Raw genomic sequence first — 14,165 nt, forward strand, 5'->3', positions numbered from 1 at the left:
AATTCAAAGTCTTAAATGTCGATAAAAGGCGTGAAGAAGCTGTATCCCCACTGAAATAAAACAACCACAAGAGTCAGTGTCTATGAGCACTTTATTCAATTCCTAATCCAAAACATGACATGACATTTAACACTAATTAATTCAAGGTTTTGTAGATGTCACTTGTCTGAATCAGGTCACATTTTATAATTATATTGGCCTCAGACGTTAACCATTAAACAGAAAATGCAGCTTACTGTCAGGAGCTTTCCCCTAGTAACAAGTGACTTGTTGCAAGTGTTCCACTGTGCAAAATTGCAATGAAGAAAATATTTGTAGGCTGAAATACAAAGAAGGGTGAGAGATGAAAATACATTTGGACTGAATACACCTGGAAACATGATTTACAGCACTGCACAGCCATTGACACTGTCCCAGGGTGTTTATCACTGCTGTAGCGATCTGGTTTCACTTAATTAAATATGTATTGAATATTTATTTGCCTAATAGTTTTTTTTTAAACATTATATATTGTATATCTTGAATGAACCTATAAAACTGTATGATTAAAACAGAACTGCATATATTGCTTTGATATGGTTGCATCAGAGAAAAAACAGTTCAAAACCACTTATGATAAACATCTGTGCAGTTTTTGTCACATTCAAAAGGGGTTTTTGTCAGTGTGCTTTGCTAGCTGCACAGTAGTAAACTGCACTGTGCTCAGTTCCTTTCACTTGGATGATTAGAGAGCCGTTCTTTTTTGCATCTCCCCCCAAGTCTCCAGCGATACTAAAATCTTCCTCATATGCCTTTTCTTTAGTAACAGCTTGGAAATTCAGGAATCCTATAAGCTTCATAGCTGTGTCTCCAGGTGGACGCTGGTACCAGTACATGACCCTGTAGTCTGTTTTATCATGGGTGCAGAAAATGTGCACTGTTCTAGGCTTTGTGATACAATCCGAGGGAGACTGACGGACCTCCACACCCAGACCAAGACCTGGACCGAGAAGGAAAGTAAAGCAAAGTGTTTACTTGGTTATAAATGATAAACAGTCCCACATTTATGCTAAGTTAGAGTATTAAAACACATTACCTGAGAGGCAACAGAAAAAGAGAAAACTGATCATTTTGACTTGCTCAACATAAAATGGTTCCTAAACATGTAAAAAACATGCGTGACGTGTTCCAGTGTTGTAGAGAAGGTGCTAGGATCTGACATCTGACCTCATGTGTGACTGTGAACAAGCTGAAAAGGAAGTGAAGGCATCATAGTAGAGTTGCTGACTGATACTATTCTCCCAGTTGATGGGAGGAGTTTGTTCAATTTCTAATTCCAAACCATAAATGTTGATAAAAGGTGTTTCAGGGTTTTTGTATAGAGGAGAGGGGCTATGTTGTCAGTGTGCATAGCTAGCTGCACAGTAATACACAGCAGTGTGCTCAGGAGCCTTTAGGTCAACAATAAACAGTGATCCATTCTTTGCTGTGGTTCCGCTCATATCTCCAGTGATATTAAAATGTTTTTTAAAAGACTCCTCATGTTCTATGTTGCTGTAATAAACGTGTCCGATTCGTTTCAGAGCTCTGTCTCCAGGTGATTTCTGGTACCAGTACATTACGTAGTAGTCTGTTTTTCCGTGGCTACAGACCAGCTGGACTGTGTCGCCCGGTCTTCTGAGAAGTGCAGGAGGAGTTTGGTAAACCTCAACCCCCAGACCAACAGCTAGAAAGAGAGAAAATGAATAAGGCATCTAGAAGGTCTACAGGAAGGGAATTTGATTAAGGACGCCAGTTTTTACCAATAAGCCAGGATAAAAAGACCAGTGTTGGCATGTTGACGTCTTGTCTGAGCACAGAACACGGAGTGGCTCCAAACTCATAGTTTATACAACAGCTCCAGCCTCTTTTCTTTATACCCTCCTCCAAAAACCTGCCGCAAAAAGTCTTAGTGCAGAGTGTTAAACTGAGTATTTCTGGGACTCCAGCGCCACCTACAGGAGCAATATAAAGTAGCTGGTAAACTGTTTTTGTTCAGCCGCTTGTACGTCTCTCATCACTGTGTTTACTGACAGCACAAAAGTACACACCACTGTCCTCAGGTGTCAAGTCTTTCACAGTGAGAGCTCCAGTCTCTATTTTATCTTTGATGGCTGAATATTTCTTTTCAGCCCCTCTGTAGTCTGGCTTTCCTTCGTAAACTGTGTAAACAATGAGGGTCATGGTTTCCCCTGGACGCTGCCTGTACCAGTACATCTGGGTGTAAGTTAAATCTTTGTTGTGGCTGCAGCTCATCTCTGCAGATTTGGACACATAGCTCCAGCTGATATCGGGGTGTTGGGTCACACCCTGACAGTGAACTGTGTGGAGAAAATACCAACAAGTTATATTTTCATTTTGTAGATATTTAAATAGGTTAAAAACGCACTTTGAAAATATGGACGTTGTCCTTGTACCTTGAAGCCACAGAGATAAAACAGCAAAAGTGACAAGTAATGGAGTCATCATAGTGATCCTGTCAGCCTGAGATACAGCCACAGTAGATATGCTGAATGTCTGAGGCTGTTGTTTATAATGAGGGACGGTAGGTTGAAGTGCTGTACAAGAGACCTCCCATTTTAATCTATGATCCTAATGTGAACAAATACAGCATTGGTTAGATGGTTTATTCCAGGTGCAAGGAACTGAGATACTGAGATTAAAAAAAAAACAAAACTGCAGTATTTGGTGAGGTTTTTGTACTTGGGAGCAGTGATATGTAGCACTGTGTAAACTAGCAGCACAGAAGTAAACGGCACTGCTTGTCAGGTTGACTCTTTGAACAGTTAATGTGCTTGTCTCCCCTTTATTTGCACCCCCAGTCATGTGCATGCCGACTCCAGGCTCTGGTTTTCCTGTGTTTCCAAGAATGTATCCTAGGAACTGGAGTTCTCTGTTGGACTGTTTGTACCAGAGGATTCGGTTATAATTGTCATCACTGTGTGAACAGTTGATTTCAGCTGTTTCTTCAGGTTTTTTGTACATGTTGGCTGGAGTCTGTTGAACTTTGTCTTTGTTAGCTGAACCTGTAGAAACATTATCAACAAATTGTCAGATAAAGTAGAACAGTGGTATAAACACAAACTATCAGATGTGGCATAAATTGCAAAAGTAGTAAAAGTAACAGATAATGACAAACTACAAATAAAAAAGTAACACAGAAATACATCTATAAAAAGATTTTGTTAAAACAATCTTTATCTTAAATTAAAATTATTTGTGTTAACTTTACCTGCAGCAACAATAGAGTTAAATGTAATACAAATGAGTAAGGTGATCATTTTGTGTTTTAAAATGTTGATGTATTCATTCAAATATGAATGAAGCAGTTGAACTGAGTGTTTTCAGCCTTTGGTTTTGAGTTTATTCTTCCAGTCACTAAGTGGGCGGTGACATTTTGCATCCTTTTCATCAACTGATTTGTCAGTTCCTACAGTGCAGTATGTCCATAACCAATAGAATGATTCTTAGTAAAGTTCAAAGGGAACATTTCTCAGTATGCTTCTCTAGCTGCACAGTATTAAACTACACTGTGGTCTCGTCTAACAGCTTTCATTACAAGAGATCCATCTTGTGTTGCAATCTGGCATCAGATCAGATGGAGTACTAACAGAAATCCATTGGTGGCTCTACTGAGCTGCCTGAGAAAGATGTGATTATATCTGTGTATAGGTATAATCTGGAAAACATGGAGTCAAGAGCAGCTACTGGGAGGGGCCTCTTGCTTTTCGAATTCAAAGTCTTAAATGTCGATAAAAGGCGTGAAGAAGCTGTATCCCCACTGAAATAAAACAACCATAAGAGTCAGTGTCTATGAGCACTTTATTCAATTCCTAATCTAAAACATGACATGACATTTAACACTAATTAATTTAAGGTTTTGTAGATGTCACTTGTCTGAATCAGGTCATATTTTATAATTATACTGGCCTTAGACGTTAACCATTAAACAGAAAATGCAGCTTACTGTCAGGAGCTTTCCCCTAGTAACAAGTGACTTGTTGCAAGTGTTCCACTGTGCAAAATTGCAATGAAGAAAATATTTGTAGGCTGAAATACAAAGAAGGGTGAGAGATGAAAATACATTTGGACTGAATACACCTGGAAACATGATTTACAGCACTGCACAGCCATTGACACTGTCCCAGGGTGTTTATCACTGCTGTAGCGATCTGGTTTCACTTAATTAAATATGTATTGAATATTTATTTTCCTAATAGTTTTTTTTAAATATTATATATTATATTTCTTGAATGAACCTATAAAACTGTATGATTAAAACAGAACTGCATATATTGCTTTGATATGGTTGCATCAGAGAAAAAACACAGCAGGTGTTTAGAGTTTGTCTGATTCAAAACCACTTACGATAAACATCTGTGCAGTTTTTGTCACATTCAAAAGGGGTTTTTGTCAGTGTGCTTTGCTAGCTGCACAGTAGTAAACTGCACTGTGCTCAGTTCCTTTCACTTGGATGATTAGAGAGCTGTTCTTTTTTGCATCTCCCCCCAAGTCTCCAGAGATACTAAAATCTTCCTCATATGCCTTTTCTTTAGTAACAGCTTGGTAATTCAGGAATCCTATAAGTTTCATAGCTGTGTCTCCAGGTGGACGCTGGTACCAGTACATGACCCTATAGTCTGTTTTATCATGGGTGCAAAAAATGTGCACTGTTCTAGCCTTTGTGATACAATCCGAGGGAGACTGACGGACCTCCACACCCAGACCAAGACCTGGACCGAGAAGGAAAGTAAAGCAAAGTGTTTACTTGGTTATAAATGATAAACAGTTCCACATTTATGCTAAGTTAGAGTATTAAAACACATTACCTGAGAGGCAACAGAAAAAGAGAAAACCGATCATTTTGACTTGCTCAACATAAAATGGTTCCTAAACATGTAAAAAACATGCGTGACAACATGTTCCAGTGTTGTAGAGGAGGTGCTAGGATCTGACATCTGACCTCATGTGTGACTGTGAACAAGCTGAAAAGGAAGTGAAGGCATCATAGTAGAGTTGCTGACTGATACTATTCTCCCAGTTGATGGGAGGAGTTTGTTCAATTTCTAATTTCAAACCATAAATGTTAAAAAAAGGTGTTTCAGGGTTTTTGTATAGAGGAGAGGGGATATGTTGTCAGTGTGCATAGCTAGCTGCACAGTAATACACAGCAGTGTGCTCAGGAGCCTTTAGGTCAACAATAAACAGTGATCCATTCTTTGCTGTGGTTCCGCTCATATCTCCAGTGATATTAAAATGTTTTTTAAAAGACTCCTCATGTTCTATGTTGCCGTAATAAACGTGTCCGATTCGTTTCAGAGCTCTGTCTCCAGGTGATTTCTGGTACCACTGCATGAGGTAGTAGTCTGTTTTTCCGTGGCTACAGACCAGCTGGACTGTGTCGCCCGGTCTTCTGAGAAGTGCTGGAGGAGTTTGGTAAACCTCAACCCCCAGACCAACAGCTAGAAAGAGAGAAAATGAATAAGGCGTGTAGAAGGTCTAGAAGAAGTAAATTTGATTAAGGACGCCAGTTTTTACCAATAAGCCAGGATAAAAAGACCAGTGTTGGCATGTTGACGTCTTGTGTGAGCGCAGAACACCGAGTGGCTCCAAACTCATAGTTTATACAACAGCTCCAGCCTCTTTTCTTTATACCCTCCTCCAAAAACCTGCTGCAAAAAGTCTGTTAGTGCTGAGTGTTAAACTGAGTATTTCTGGGACTCCAGCGCCACCTACAGGAGCAATAGAAAAGTAGCTGGTGACCAGTTTTTGTTCAGCTGCTCGTACGTCTATCATCACTGTGTTTACTGACAGCACAAAAGTACACACCACTGTCCTCAGGTGTCAAGTCTTTCACAGTAAGAGCTCCAGTCTCTATTTTATCTTTGATGGCTGAATATTTCTTTTCAGCTCCTCTGTAGTCTGGCTTTCCATTGTAAACTGTGTAAACAATAAAGGTCATGGTTTCCCCTGGACGCTGCCTGTACCAGTACATCTGGGTATGAGTTATATCTTTGTCGTGGCTGCAGTTCATCTCTGCGGATTTGGACACATAGCTCCAGCTGATATCAGGGTGTTGGGTCACACCCTGACAGTGAACTGTGTGGAGAAAAGTTCAGTCCAACAAGTTATATTTTCACTTTGTGGATGTTTAAAAAGGTTAAAAACACACTTTACAAATATGGACGTGTCTTTGTACCTTGAAACCACAAAGATGAAACGGCAAAAGTGATGAGTAATGGAGTCATCATAGTGATCCTGTCAGCTTAGGATATAGCCACAGTAGATATGCTGAATGTCTGAGGCTATTGTTTATATAGAGGGACGGGAGGTTGAAGTGCTGTACAAGAAACCTCCCATTTTAATCTATGATCCTAATGTGAACAAATACAGCATTGGTTAGATGGTTTATTCCAGGTGCAGGGAACTGAGATACTGAGATTAAAAAAAAAAAAAAACTGCAGTATTTGGTGAGGTTTTTGTACTTGGGAGCAGTGATATGTAGCACTGTGTAAACTAGCAGCACAGAAGTAAACGGCACTGCTTGTCAGGTTGACTCTTTGAACAGTTAATGTGCTTGTCTCCCCTTTATTTGCACCCCCAGTCATGTGCATGCTGACTCCAGGCTCTGGTTTTCCTATGTTTCCAAGAATGTATCCTAGGAACTGGAGTTCTCTGTTGGACTGTTTGTACCAGAGGATTCGGTCATAATTGTCATCACTGTGTGAACAGTTGATTTCAGCTGTTTCTTCAGGTTTTTTGTACATGATGGCTGGAGTCTGTTGAACTTTGTCTTTGTGAGTGGAACCTGTAGAAACATTATCAACAAATTGTCAGATAAAGTAGAACAGTGGTATAAACACAAACTATCAGATGTGCAGTTTTGGCATAAATTGCAAAAGTAGTAATAGTAACAGATAATGACAAACTAAAAATAAAAAAGTAACACAGAAATACATCTATAAAAAGATTTTGTTAAAACAATCTTTATCTTAAATTAAAATTATTTGTGTTAACTTTACCTGCAACAAAAATAGTGGTAAATGTAATACAGAGGAGTAAGGTGATCATTTTGTGTTTTAAAATGTTTAGACGTATTCATTCAAATATGAATGAAGCAGTTGAACTGAGTGTTTCCAGCCTTTGGTTTTGAGTTTATCTTTCCAGTCACTAAGTGGGCGGTGACATTTTGCATGTGCGGCTGGGCTGTGAGACATGAAAACATGCTCTGAGGAGGTTTTTGTACTGAGGAGCAGCGATGTGTAGCATTGTGCAGACTAGCAGCACAGAAGTAAACTGCACTGTGCTCGAGTTTTGAAATTGTTAACGTGCAGTTTTGGTTTTTATTTGCACCTCCATCCATCTTCACATCCTCTCCAGTTTCTGGATATCCGCTGTCAAAATAATAATATCCCAGGAACTGCAGCTGGCTGTTTGACTGCTTGTACCAGAGAATTCGATCATAGCTGTCAATACTGTGTGAACATGTGATTGTAGCTGTTTGTCCTGGTATGTAGATAATATCAGTTGGAGTCTGGTGGACTTGTTCACTGCGAGAAGAACCTGAAGAAGAGACAGAAAAAAACACACAACAGTAAATGATCATTGGAAAAAAGCAGATTCTACAAATGGAAAATAAAACAGGAATTTCAGATATTACATTACCTGACACCAGCATATTACAGGTTATGCAGAAAACTGTGATCACATAGTTTTTCATGGCTGAAATTGTGAACAAGCTTTTTGTTGGTCCTGTGTTCATCGTTGAAGATTTGGTGCATCAGTTTCTTTATAAACCCTCCCATCACAGAAGGTTCTTTTATGTGGGTGGTGTTATAGTGGATCATGTCCTGTATTAACTGTCACTGCAAATTACAGACATGCTGTTCTGTGCTGCCACCTTATGAAAGAAGAATAAAAAAAGACAACAAATTTGGATGATCATCAAAATCTAAATATTCACAGACCACAGTATCAGTGTTGGTCTACAGCTCCCTCTGTAGTTTATCAGAGACTGTTCTAGACTGTGACACCACGTCGGTATTTGAACAGCCGTCTACATCACCTGTGTCACTGTGTTGACTCACAGCACAAAAATACACTCCACTGTCTCCAGGCAGCAGCTTTTCAACTGTCAAAGATCCAGTCTGAAAATTGTTTTTTTTGGCTGGGAATTTGTCCTCACTGAAGCCACTTTCATATTTATGTGGAGGAGATAAAGTCGTCCAAACAATTAGCTTCATCATTTCTCCTGGCAGCTGTCTGTACCAGTACATCTGGGAATATGAGGCATCTTTAGTGTGATTACAATTCATTGTGGCAGAGAGACCCTCTTTGCTCCAAAGAATGGGGGTCTGCTTGACATCACTCCCAACACTTAGACCTGTGGGGGTAAATAAAAATCTTTATATGTTACAGATCCACCAGCGAGTCACAGTCATCAGGTAAACTCAGGTGAATGTCAAATTACTAATATTAAAATTTAATATATATTAAAAACATCAAGATGAGTGAAAATGTCTCCTCTGTCCTCAGTATGATTTTGTACAGACCTGCAATATAGAGCAGAACTGCAGAGAGTCTGGTCAGACGGGCGGGGATCATGGTTGTGTTCTGATCTTATGAATGGTGGTAAATGGGACTGTTTTATTTTTCTATGGTTGCACTTGTGGCCCCCCTACAGACAGCAGATCACATTATTGGTTAGAGTACATCACATGTAACTGGGAGGATTTGTGGTACTCGAGGTCCCCCTGCAGTACATGAGGTTTTTGTTCAGCTCTCTCTTGTTTCTGTATCACTGTGTTCACTCACAGCACAGAAGTACAGGCCTTTATCTCCTGGCTCCAGATTCTTCACAGTGAACGTCCCTCTCTCAGGATCCGTTTTGGTGGCTGAGAATTTGTCTTGGCTGAAATCTCCAAAGTCCTTGCTAGTTGTTGTTGTAAAGACAATTAGTTTCATCATTTCTCCTGGCAGCTGTCTGTACCAGTACATCTGGAAGTAGCCAGCACCCTTTGTGTGGCTGCAGTTTATTGTTGCATCTTGTCTCATTTCCCTCCACAGTATGGAGGGCTGGTTGACCTCACTTCCATCAACTAGACCTGTGTGTGTGTAACAGTAAAAATTAGCACAAGTGAATATTTTATATCTAATACTATAGATAATTTTAACATGCTTGTTTCCCTCGTCCCTCAAATAAACCTCTTCTGATCATACAGAACTTTACCTTTTATCCAGAGCACAAAAACCAACCAGCTGTGGAGACGGTGTTTGGTGTCGTCCATTTTCTAAAACTAACTAACAAACTACTAAAACTGTGACAGAGGTATGAAGGGTTGCAGGTACTGTGGGTGTGTCTCTGCACTGTGCGACATTCTCAAATAAGTTCAGCTGCTCTATAACATTTCAGTGGAAGTGTACGTTGATAGATTAAAGTGGAAGCGGTGCTCCCTCTACAGTCCTATCAGTGACACTAACAAACTGAGGTTTATTAATGTTGTGAAGCACAGAGCTGAACACATTCATACAATTAATGAGTTTAACATGTGAGCATTTGTTTCTAACACGTGTTGGTTACAAATAAAAAATTAAATAGAAATAAAATAAATAAATAAAAATTCCAGGTGCCTTTGACAAGTTATCCTAAATGATAGTTGTTTACAGAGTACACGTGGTGTTTAATTTTCACTGTTCAGACAGTTTTACAAGTTTGATTAAACTTTACAGAAATGGGTATAAAATAGTTGTAGACAATAGAGATTAAAATAGACAAATCTAAATATTTAAGGGAACTGAAAGAGTTCATTAGTAATAAAGTTTTTAAAATGTTTGACAAAATTTGAAAGGAAATATTCACCGATAAATAAATAAGAAAGATATTGTTTTGTTATATGAAAAAAGTAATTTTTGTTTTATATGGTCCTTCAAGAAAGACAGTGAGTAATTTTTTTAAACTTAGAAAATGTAGGAAACAGTGTTGTTGACTCTTTATTTTTAGCATAAAGCTACAATATTGCACATATGAAATAACATGAAATAAATTTTGAATAAAAACTTCTTGAGTCCGCAAGTTTAACAAGTTAAAGCAGTGGAATGATAAAATTATGCCAACTTCAGGTTTATGACATGCTTCGTAAACATATTCTGATCCTGTGTGTCGCATCTTTATTCAAGTCCACATGGTGAATCAAAATATGTAACTGGGAGTGTTTGTGGAACAGTACTTGAGATATCTGGTAACAGTTGTGATCAGAGCACTGAGGTTTTTGTTCAGCTCTCTCTTGTGTCTGTATCACTGTGTTTACTCACAGCACAGAAGTACAGGCCTTTATCTCCTGACTCCAGATTCTTCACTGTGAACGTCCCACTGTGAGCATCAGGTTTGGTGGCTGAGAATTTTTCATTTTTAAATTCTGGTTCAAAGTCAGGTTTAGTGTCTGCAGTAATGTACAACATTTGTTTCATCATTTCTCCCGGCAGCTGTCTGTACCAGTACATCTGGTAGTAAGCCAGCATCCTTGGTGTGGCTGCAGTTTATTGTTGCATTTTCACCCTCATTTTTCCACAGTTTGTCAGTCTGAGTGACGTCGCTCCCATTAGTTAAACCTGTGTAAAACAATAAAATAAAATAAATAAATAATATACGTACAGATCATTTTGAAGCTTTTTCAGTTTTAGTAGTTTTTACCTTTAATCCAAAGGAGAAGCATTGACCAACAAAGGACACCGTGTTTGAAGTCCATGTTTCAGAGACTGGAGTAGGTGAGAGTGTCATTTGTTGGTTTAGATCAACTACGTTTGTGGTCCACAGCAAACTGAAGACAATGTGTTTAATGACGCTAAAACAGAAACTATGAGGAGCTGCATGTGGGAGGGTCACTGCAGTGTGTGACGTGATCCAGTGAGGTCTTGTATCAAAACCAAAGTACACCAACCAACATACACCACTGGCTCTGTAAACGAGTGTGAATAATGATGTTCTGAGGGAGAAACACAGGTGCGACCGAGCTGTGAGAGATGAAAACATGCTGTGAGGAGGTTTTTGTACTGAGGAGCAGCGATGTGTAGCATTGTGCAGACTAGCAGCACAGAAGTAAACTGCACTGTGCTCGAGTTTTGGAATTGTTAACGTGCAGTTTTGGTTTTTATTTGCACCTCCATCCATCTTCACATCCTCTCCAGTTTCTGGATATGCCCTTTCAACATAATAATATCCCAGGAACTGCAGCTGGCTGTTTGACTGCTTGTACCAGAGAATTTGATCATAGCTGTCAATACTGTGTGAACATGTGATTGTAGCTGTTTGTCCTGGTATGTTGATAATATCAGTTGGAGTCTGGTGGACTTGGTCACTGCGAGAAGAACCTGAAGAGACAGAAAAAAGACACAACAGTAAATGATCATTGTGAAAAAGGAGATTCTACAAATGGAAAATAAAACAGGAATTTCAGATGTTACTTTACCTGACACCAGCATATTACAGGTTATACAGAAAACTGTGATCACATAGTTTTTCATGGCTGAATTTGTGAACAAGCTTTTTGTTGGTCCTGTGTTCATCGTTGAAGATTCAGTGCATCAGTTTCTTCATAAACCCTCCCATCACAGAAGGTTCTTTTATGTGGGTGGTGTTATAGTGGATCATCTCCTGTATTAACTGTCACTGCAAATTACAGACATGCTGTTCTGTGCTGCCACCTTATGAAAGAAGAATAAAAAAACAACCAAATAACAACCTAGAATGAGCCCTGAAATAACAGTATGGTAAATATTTAGTCCAGCACTTAATCTGAATTATTCTGTTTGGCTTCAAAGGAGCAGACAGTTTAATTCTTTACACAAATTTGCTAATTTTCATCTGTCAAACAGTAAATGTAAATGACAGTATCAAGTTCACAGTGCCTGCATCGTGTTATGGTGCTGAGTTATTTCTGAGGATATGCTGTAGATGCATACTCTATATCCACACATACTGTACAGTGAAGATACTGTCAAATAAATTGAGAAACATTGCTTTTACATTCCTAAATCTTTACATTACAGATCCACCAGCGAGTCACAGTCATCAGGTAAACTCAGGTGAATGTCAAAATACATATATTAAAATTTAATATATATTAAATAACATCAAGATGAGTGAAAATGTCTCCTCTGTCCTCAGTATGATTTTGTACAGACCTGCAATATAGAGCAGAACTGCAGAGAGTCTGGTCAGACGGGCGGGATCATGGTTGTGTTCTGATCTTATGAATGGTGGTAAATGGGACTTTAGTTTTTCTATGGTTGCACTTGTGGCCCCCCTACAGACAGCAGATAACATAATTGGTTAGAGTACATCACATGTAACTGGGAGGATTTGTGGTACTCGAGGTCCCCCTGCAGTACATGAGGTAATTGTAGACGTACGCTGAGGTTTTTGTTCAGCTCTCTCATGTGTCTGTATCACTGTGTTCACTAACGGCACAGAAGTACAGGCCTTTATCTCCTGGCTCCAGATTCTTCACAGTGAACGTCCCTCTCTCAGGATCCGTTTTGTTGGCTGAGAATTTGTCTTGGCTGAAATCTCCAAAGTCGTGGTCTTTGCTAGTTGTTGTTGTAAAGACAATTAGTTTCATCATTTCTCCTGGCAGCTGTCTGTACCAGTACATCTGGTAGTAGCCAGCACCCTTTGTGTGGCTGCAGTTTATTGTTGCATCTTGTCTCATTTCCCTCCACAGTATAGAGGGCTGGTTGACCCCACTTCCATCAACTAGACCTGTGTGTGTAACAGTAAAAATTAGCACAAGTGAATATTTTATATTTAATACTATATATTATTTTTAACATGCTTGTTTCCCTCATCCCTCAAATAAACCTCTTCTGATCATACAGAACTTTACCTTTTATCCAGAGCACAAAAACCAACCAGCTGTGGAGACGGTGTTTGGTGTTGTCCATTTTCTAAAACTAACTAACAAACTACTAAAACTGTGACAGAGGTATGAAGGGTTGCAGGTACTGTGGGTGTGTCTCTGCACTGTGCGACATTCTCAAATACGTTCAGCTGCTCTATAACATTTCAGTGGAAGTGTACGTTGATAGATTAAAGTGGAAGCGGTGCTCCCTCTACAGTCCGATCAGTGACACTGACAACCAGAGGTTTATTAATGTTGTGAAGCACAGAGCTGAACACATTCATACAATAACATAGTTTACTCAGGAACATTTGTTCCTAACATTTGTTGGTCACGAATAAAAAATAAAATAGGTAATTCCAGGTAGTAGTCACTGTCTTTGACAAGATATGCCAAAATGATAGTTGTTTACAGAGTACACGCGGTGTCTCATTTTCACTGTTCAGACAGTTTTACAAGTTTGATTAAACGTTACAGAAATGGCCGTGAAATAATTGTAGACAATAAACATTAAAAAGAGATAAATAACATTTTTTAAGGGAACTGGAAGAGTTCATTAGTAATATCGTTTGTAAAACATTAGACAAAATTTGAAAGGAAATATTCACAGATATAGAAATAAGAGAGATATTGTTAAATGAAAAGAATTAATTCATTTAACATTTATCTAAAGATAAATGTGGCTGTTTAGTGTAGTGGTAACATCACCACCTACCCTGTGGGAGACTGGGGTTCAAATCCCAACTGTGGTCTACCACCAGTAGGGGTCTTTAGGCAAGACATCTTCACCCTGCACTGCCTACTCTTGTAAGTTGCTTTGGATAAAAGCATCTGCTAAATGTAGCTGTTTGTGTGTAGTTCCTCTGCAGTTAGTAAAAAAAAAACTTCTTTTTTGTCCACTGTGACAGCAGCTGTCTAGTATTTGAGCAGCTTCTACAGTAAGTCGAAGTACTAAATGACACTGTGCTGTTTTCAGTCTGCAGCTTCTCCACAGACAAAGATCCTTTTGGGGCATCGTTCTATGTTGCTCCAATTTTTTCTGAAGCCTCTTTGATTCAATCAAACTGAATATAGCCTGCTGCCTGTTGTTAGAGTGCAGTCTGTTGTGGTTGGACTAACAGTTTTGTTGCTACAGTGTGATGTCTCTAATTCTGCTCACTGCTGTTTCAAAGCCTGAATGCTTTTCAAAATGGTGATGCAGTATATGCGGTTTGAATCTGTATGATATTTTAATCTGGTTGTTTTCAGGTG

The 14,165-nt window shown here is 39.0% G+C and overlaps 1 protein-coding gene and 3 gene segments (V, D, J or C); all 4 read right to left on the bottom strand.

Annotated features, from left to right (window-relative positions):
- Positions 1 to 4,931: 4,931 nt before the first annotated feature.
- Positions 4,932 to 5,603, bottom strand: LOC113148730. The segment is given in 2 exon segments: positions 4,932 to 5,480; positions 5,557 to 5,603. Coding segments are annotated over 2 exon segments (360 nt in total).
- A 3,190-nt stretch (positions 5,604 to 8,793) lies between these two features.
- LOC113148449 lies at positions 8,794 to 9,319 on the bottom strand. The segment is given in 2 exon segments: positions 8,794 to 9,122; positions 9,248 to 9,319. Coding segments are annotated over 2 exon segments (387 nt in total).
- Positions 9,320 to 10,531: 1,212 nt separating this feature from the next.
- Positions 10,532 to 12,261, bottom strand: LOC113148717. Of its 2 annotated transcripts, XM_026340508.1 has the most exons (4): positions 12,199 to 12,261; positions 11,484 to 11,718; positions 10,709 to 11,385; positions 10,532 to 10,626 (listed from the first exon to the last, which is right to left on the bottom strand). In XM_026340508.1, the coding sequence occupies exons 2-4, from the start codon at positions 11,578 to 11,580 to the stop codon at positions 10,621 to 10,623; spliced, it is 780 nt and encodes a 259-aa protein (XP_026196293.1). In that variant the 5' UTR covers positions 11,581 to 11,718; positions 12,199 to 12,261; the 3' UTR covers positions 10,532 to 10,620. The 2 variants fall into 2 exon arrangements, with proteins under 2 accessions (XP_026196293.1, XP_026196294.1); XM_026340509.1 differs by lacking the exon at positions 12,199 to 12,261 and having other exon boundaries at positions 11,484 to 11,965.
- A 188-nt stretch (positions 12,262 to 12,449) lies between these two features.
- Positions 12,450 to 12,957, bottom strand: LOC113148450. The segment is given in 2 exon segments: positions 12,450 to 12,775; positions 12,900 to 12,957. Coding segments are annotated over 2 exon segments (384 nt in total).
- Positions 12,958 to 14,165: the final 1,208 nt, after the last annotated feature.

The sequence above is a fragment of the Anabas testudineus genome, chromosome 22 (genome assembly GCF_900324465.2).
Source record: "Anabas testudineus chromosome 22, fAnaTes1.2, whole genome shotgun sequence".
NCBI lineage: Eukaryota > Metazoa > Chordata > Actinopteri > Anabantiformes > Anabantidae > Anabas > Anabas testudineus.

What these genes read in the sequence shown, in the direction of transcription:
- LOC113148717 (XM_026340508.1), bottom strand. Translation starts at nt 11,580, where the DNA reads ATGAACACAGGACCAACAAAAAGCTTGTTCACAAATTCAGCCATGAAA. An exon ending in CTGTAATATGCTGGTGTCAG is followed by an intron (nt 11,386 to 11,483) that starts GTAAAGTAACAT and finishes CTGTCTCTTCAG; the next exon opens with GTTCTTCTCGCAGTGACCAA.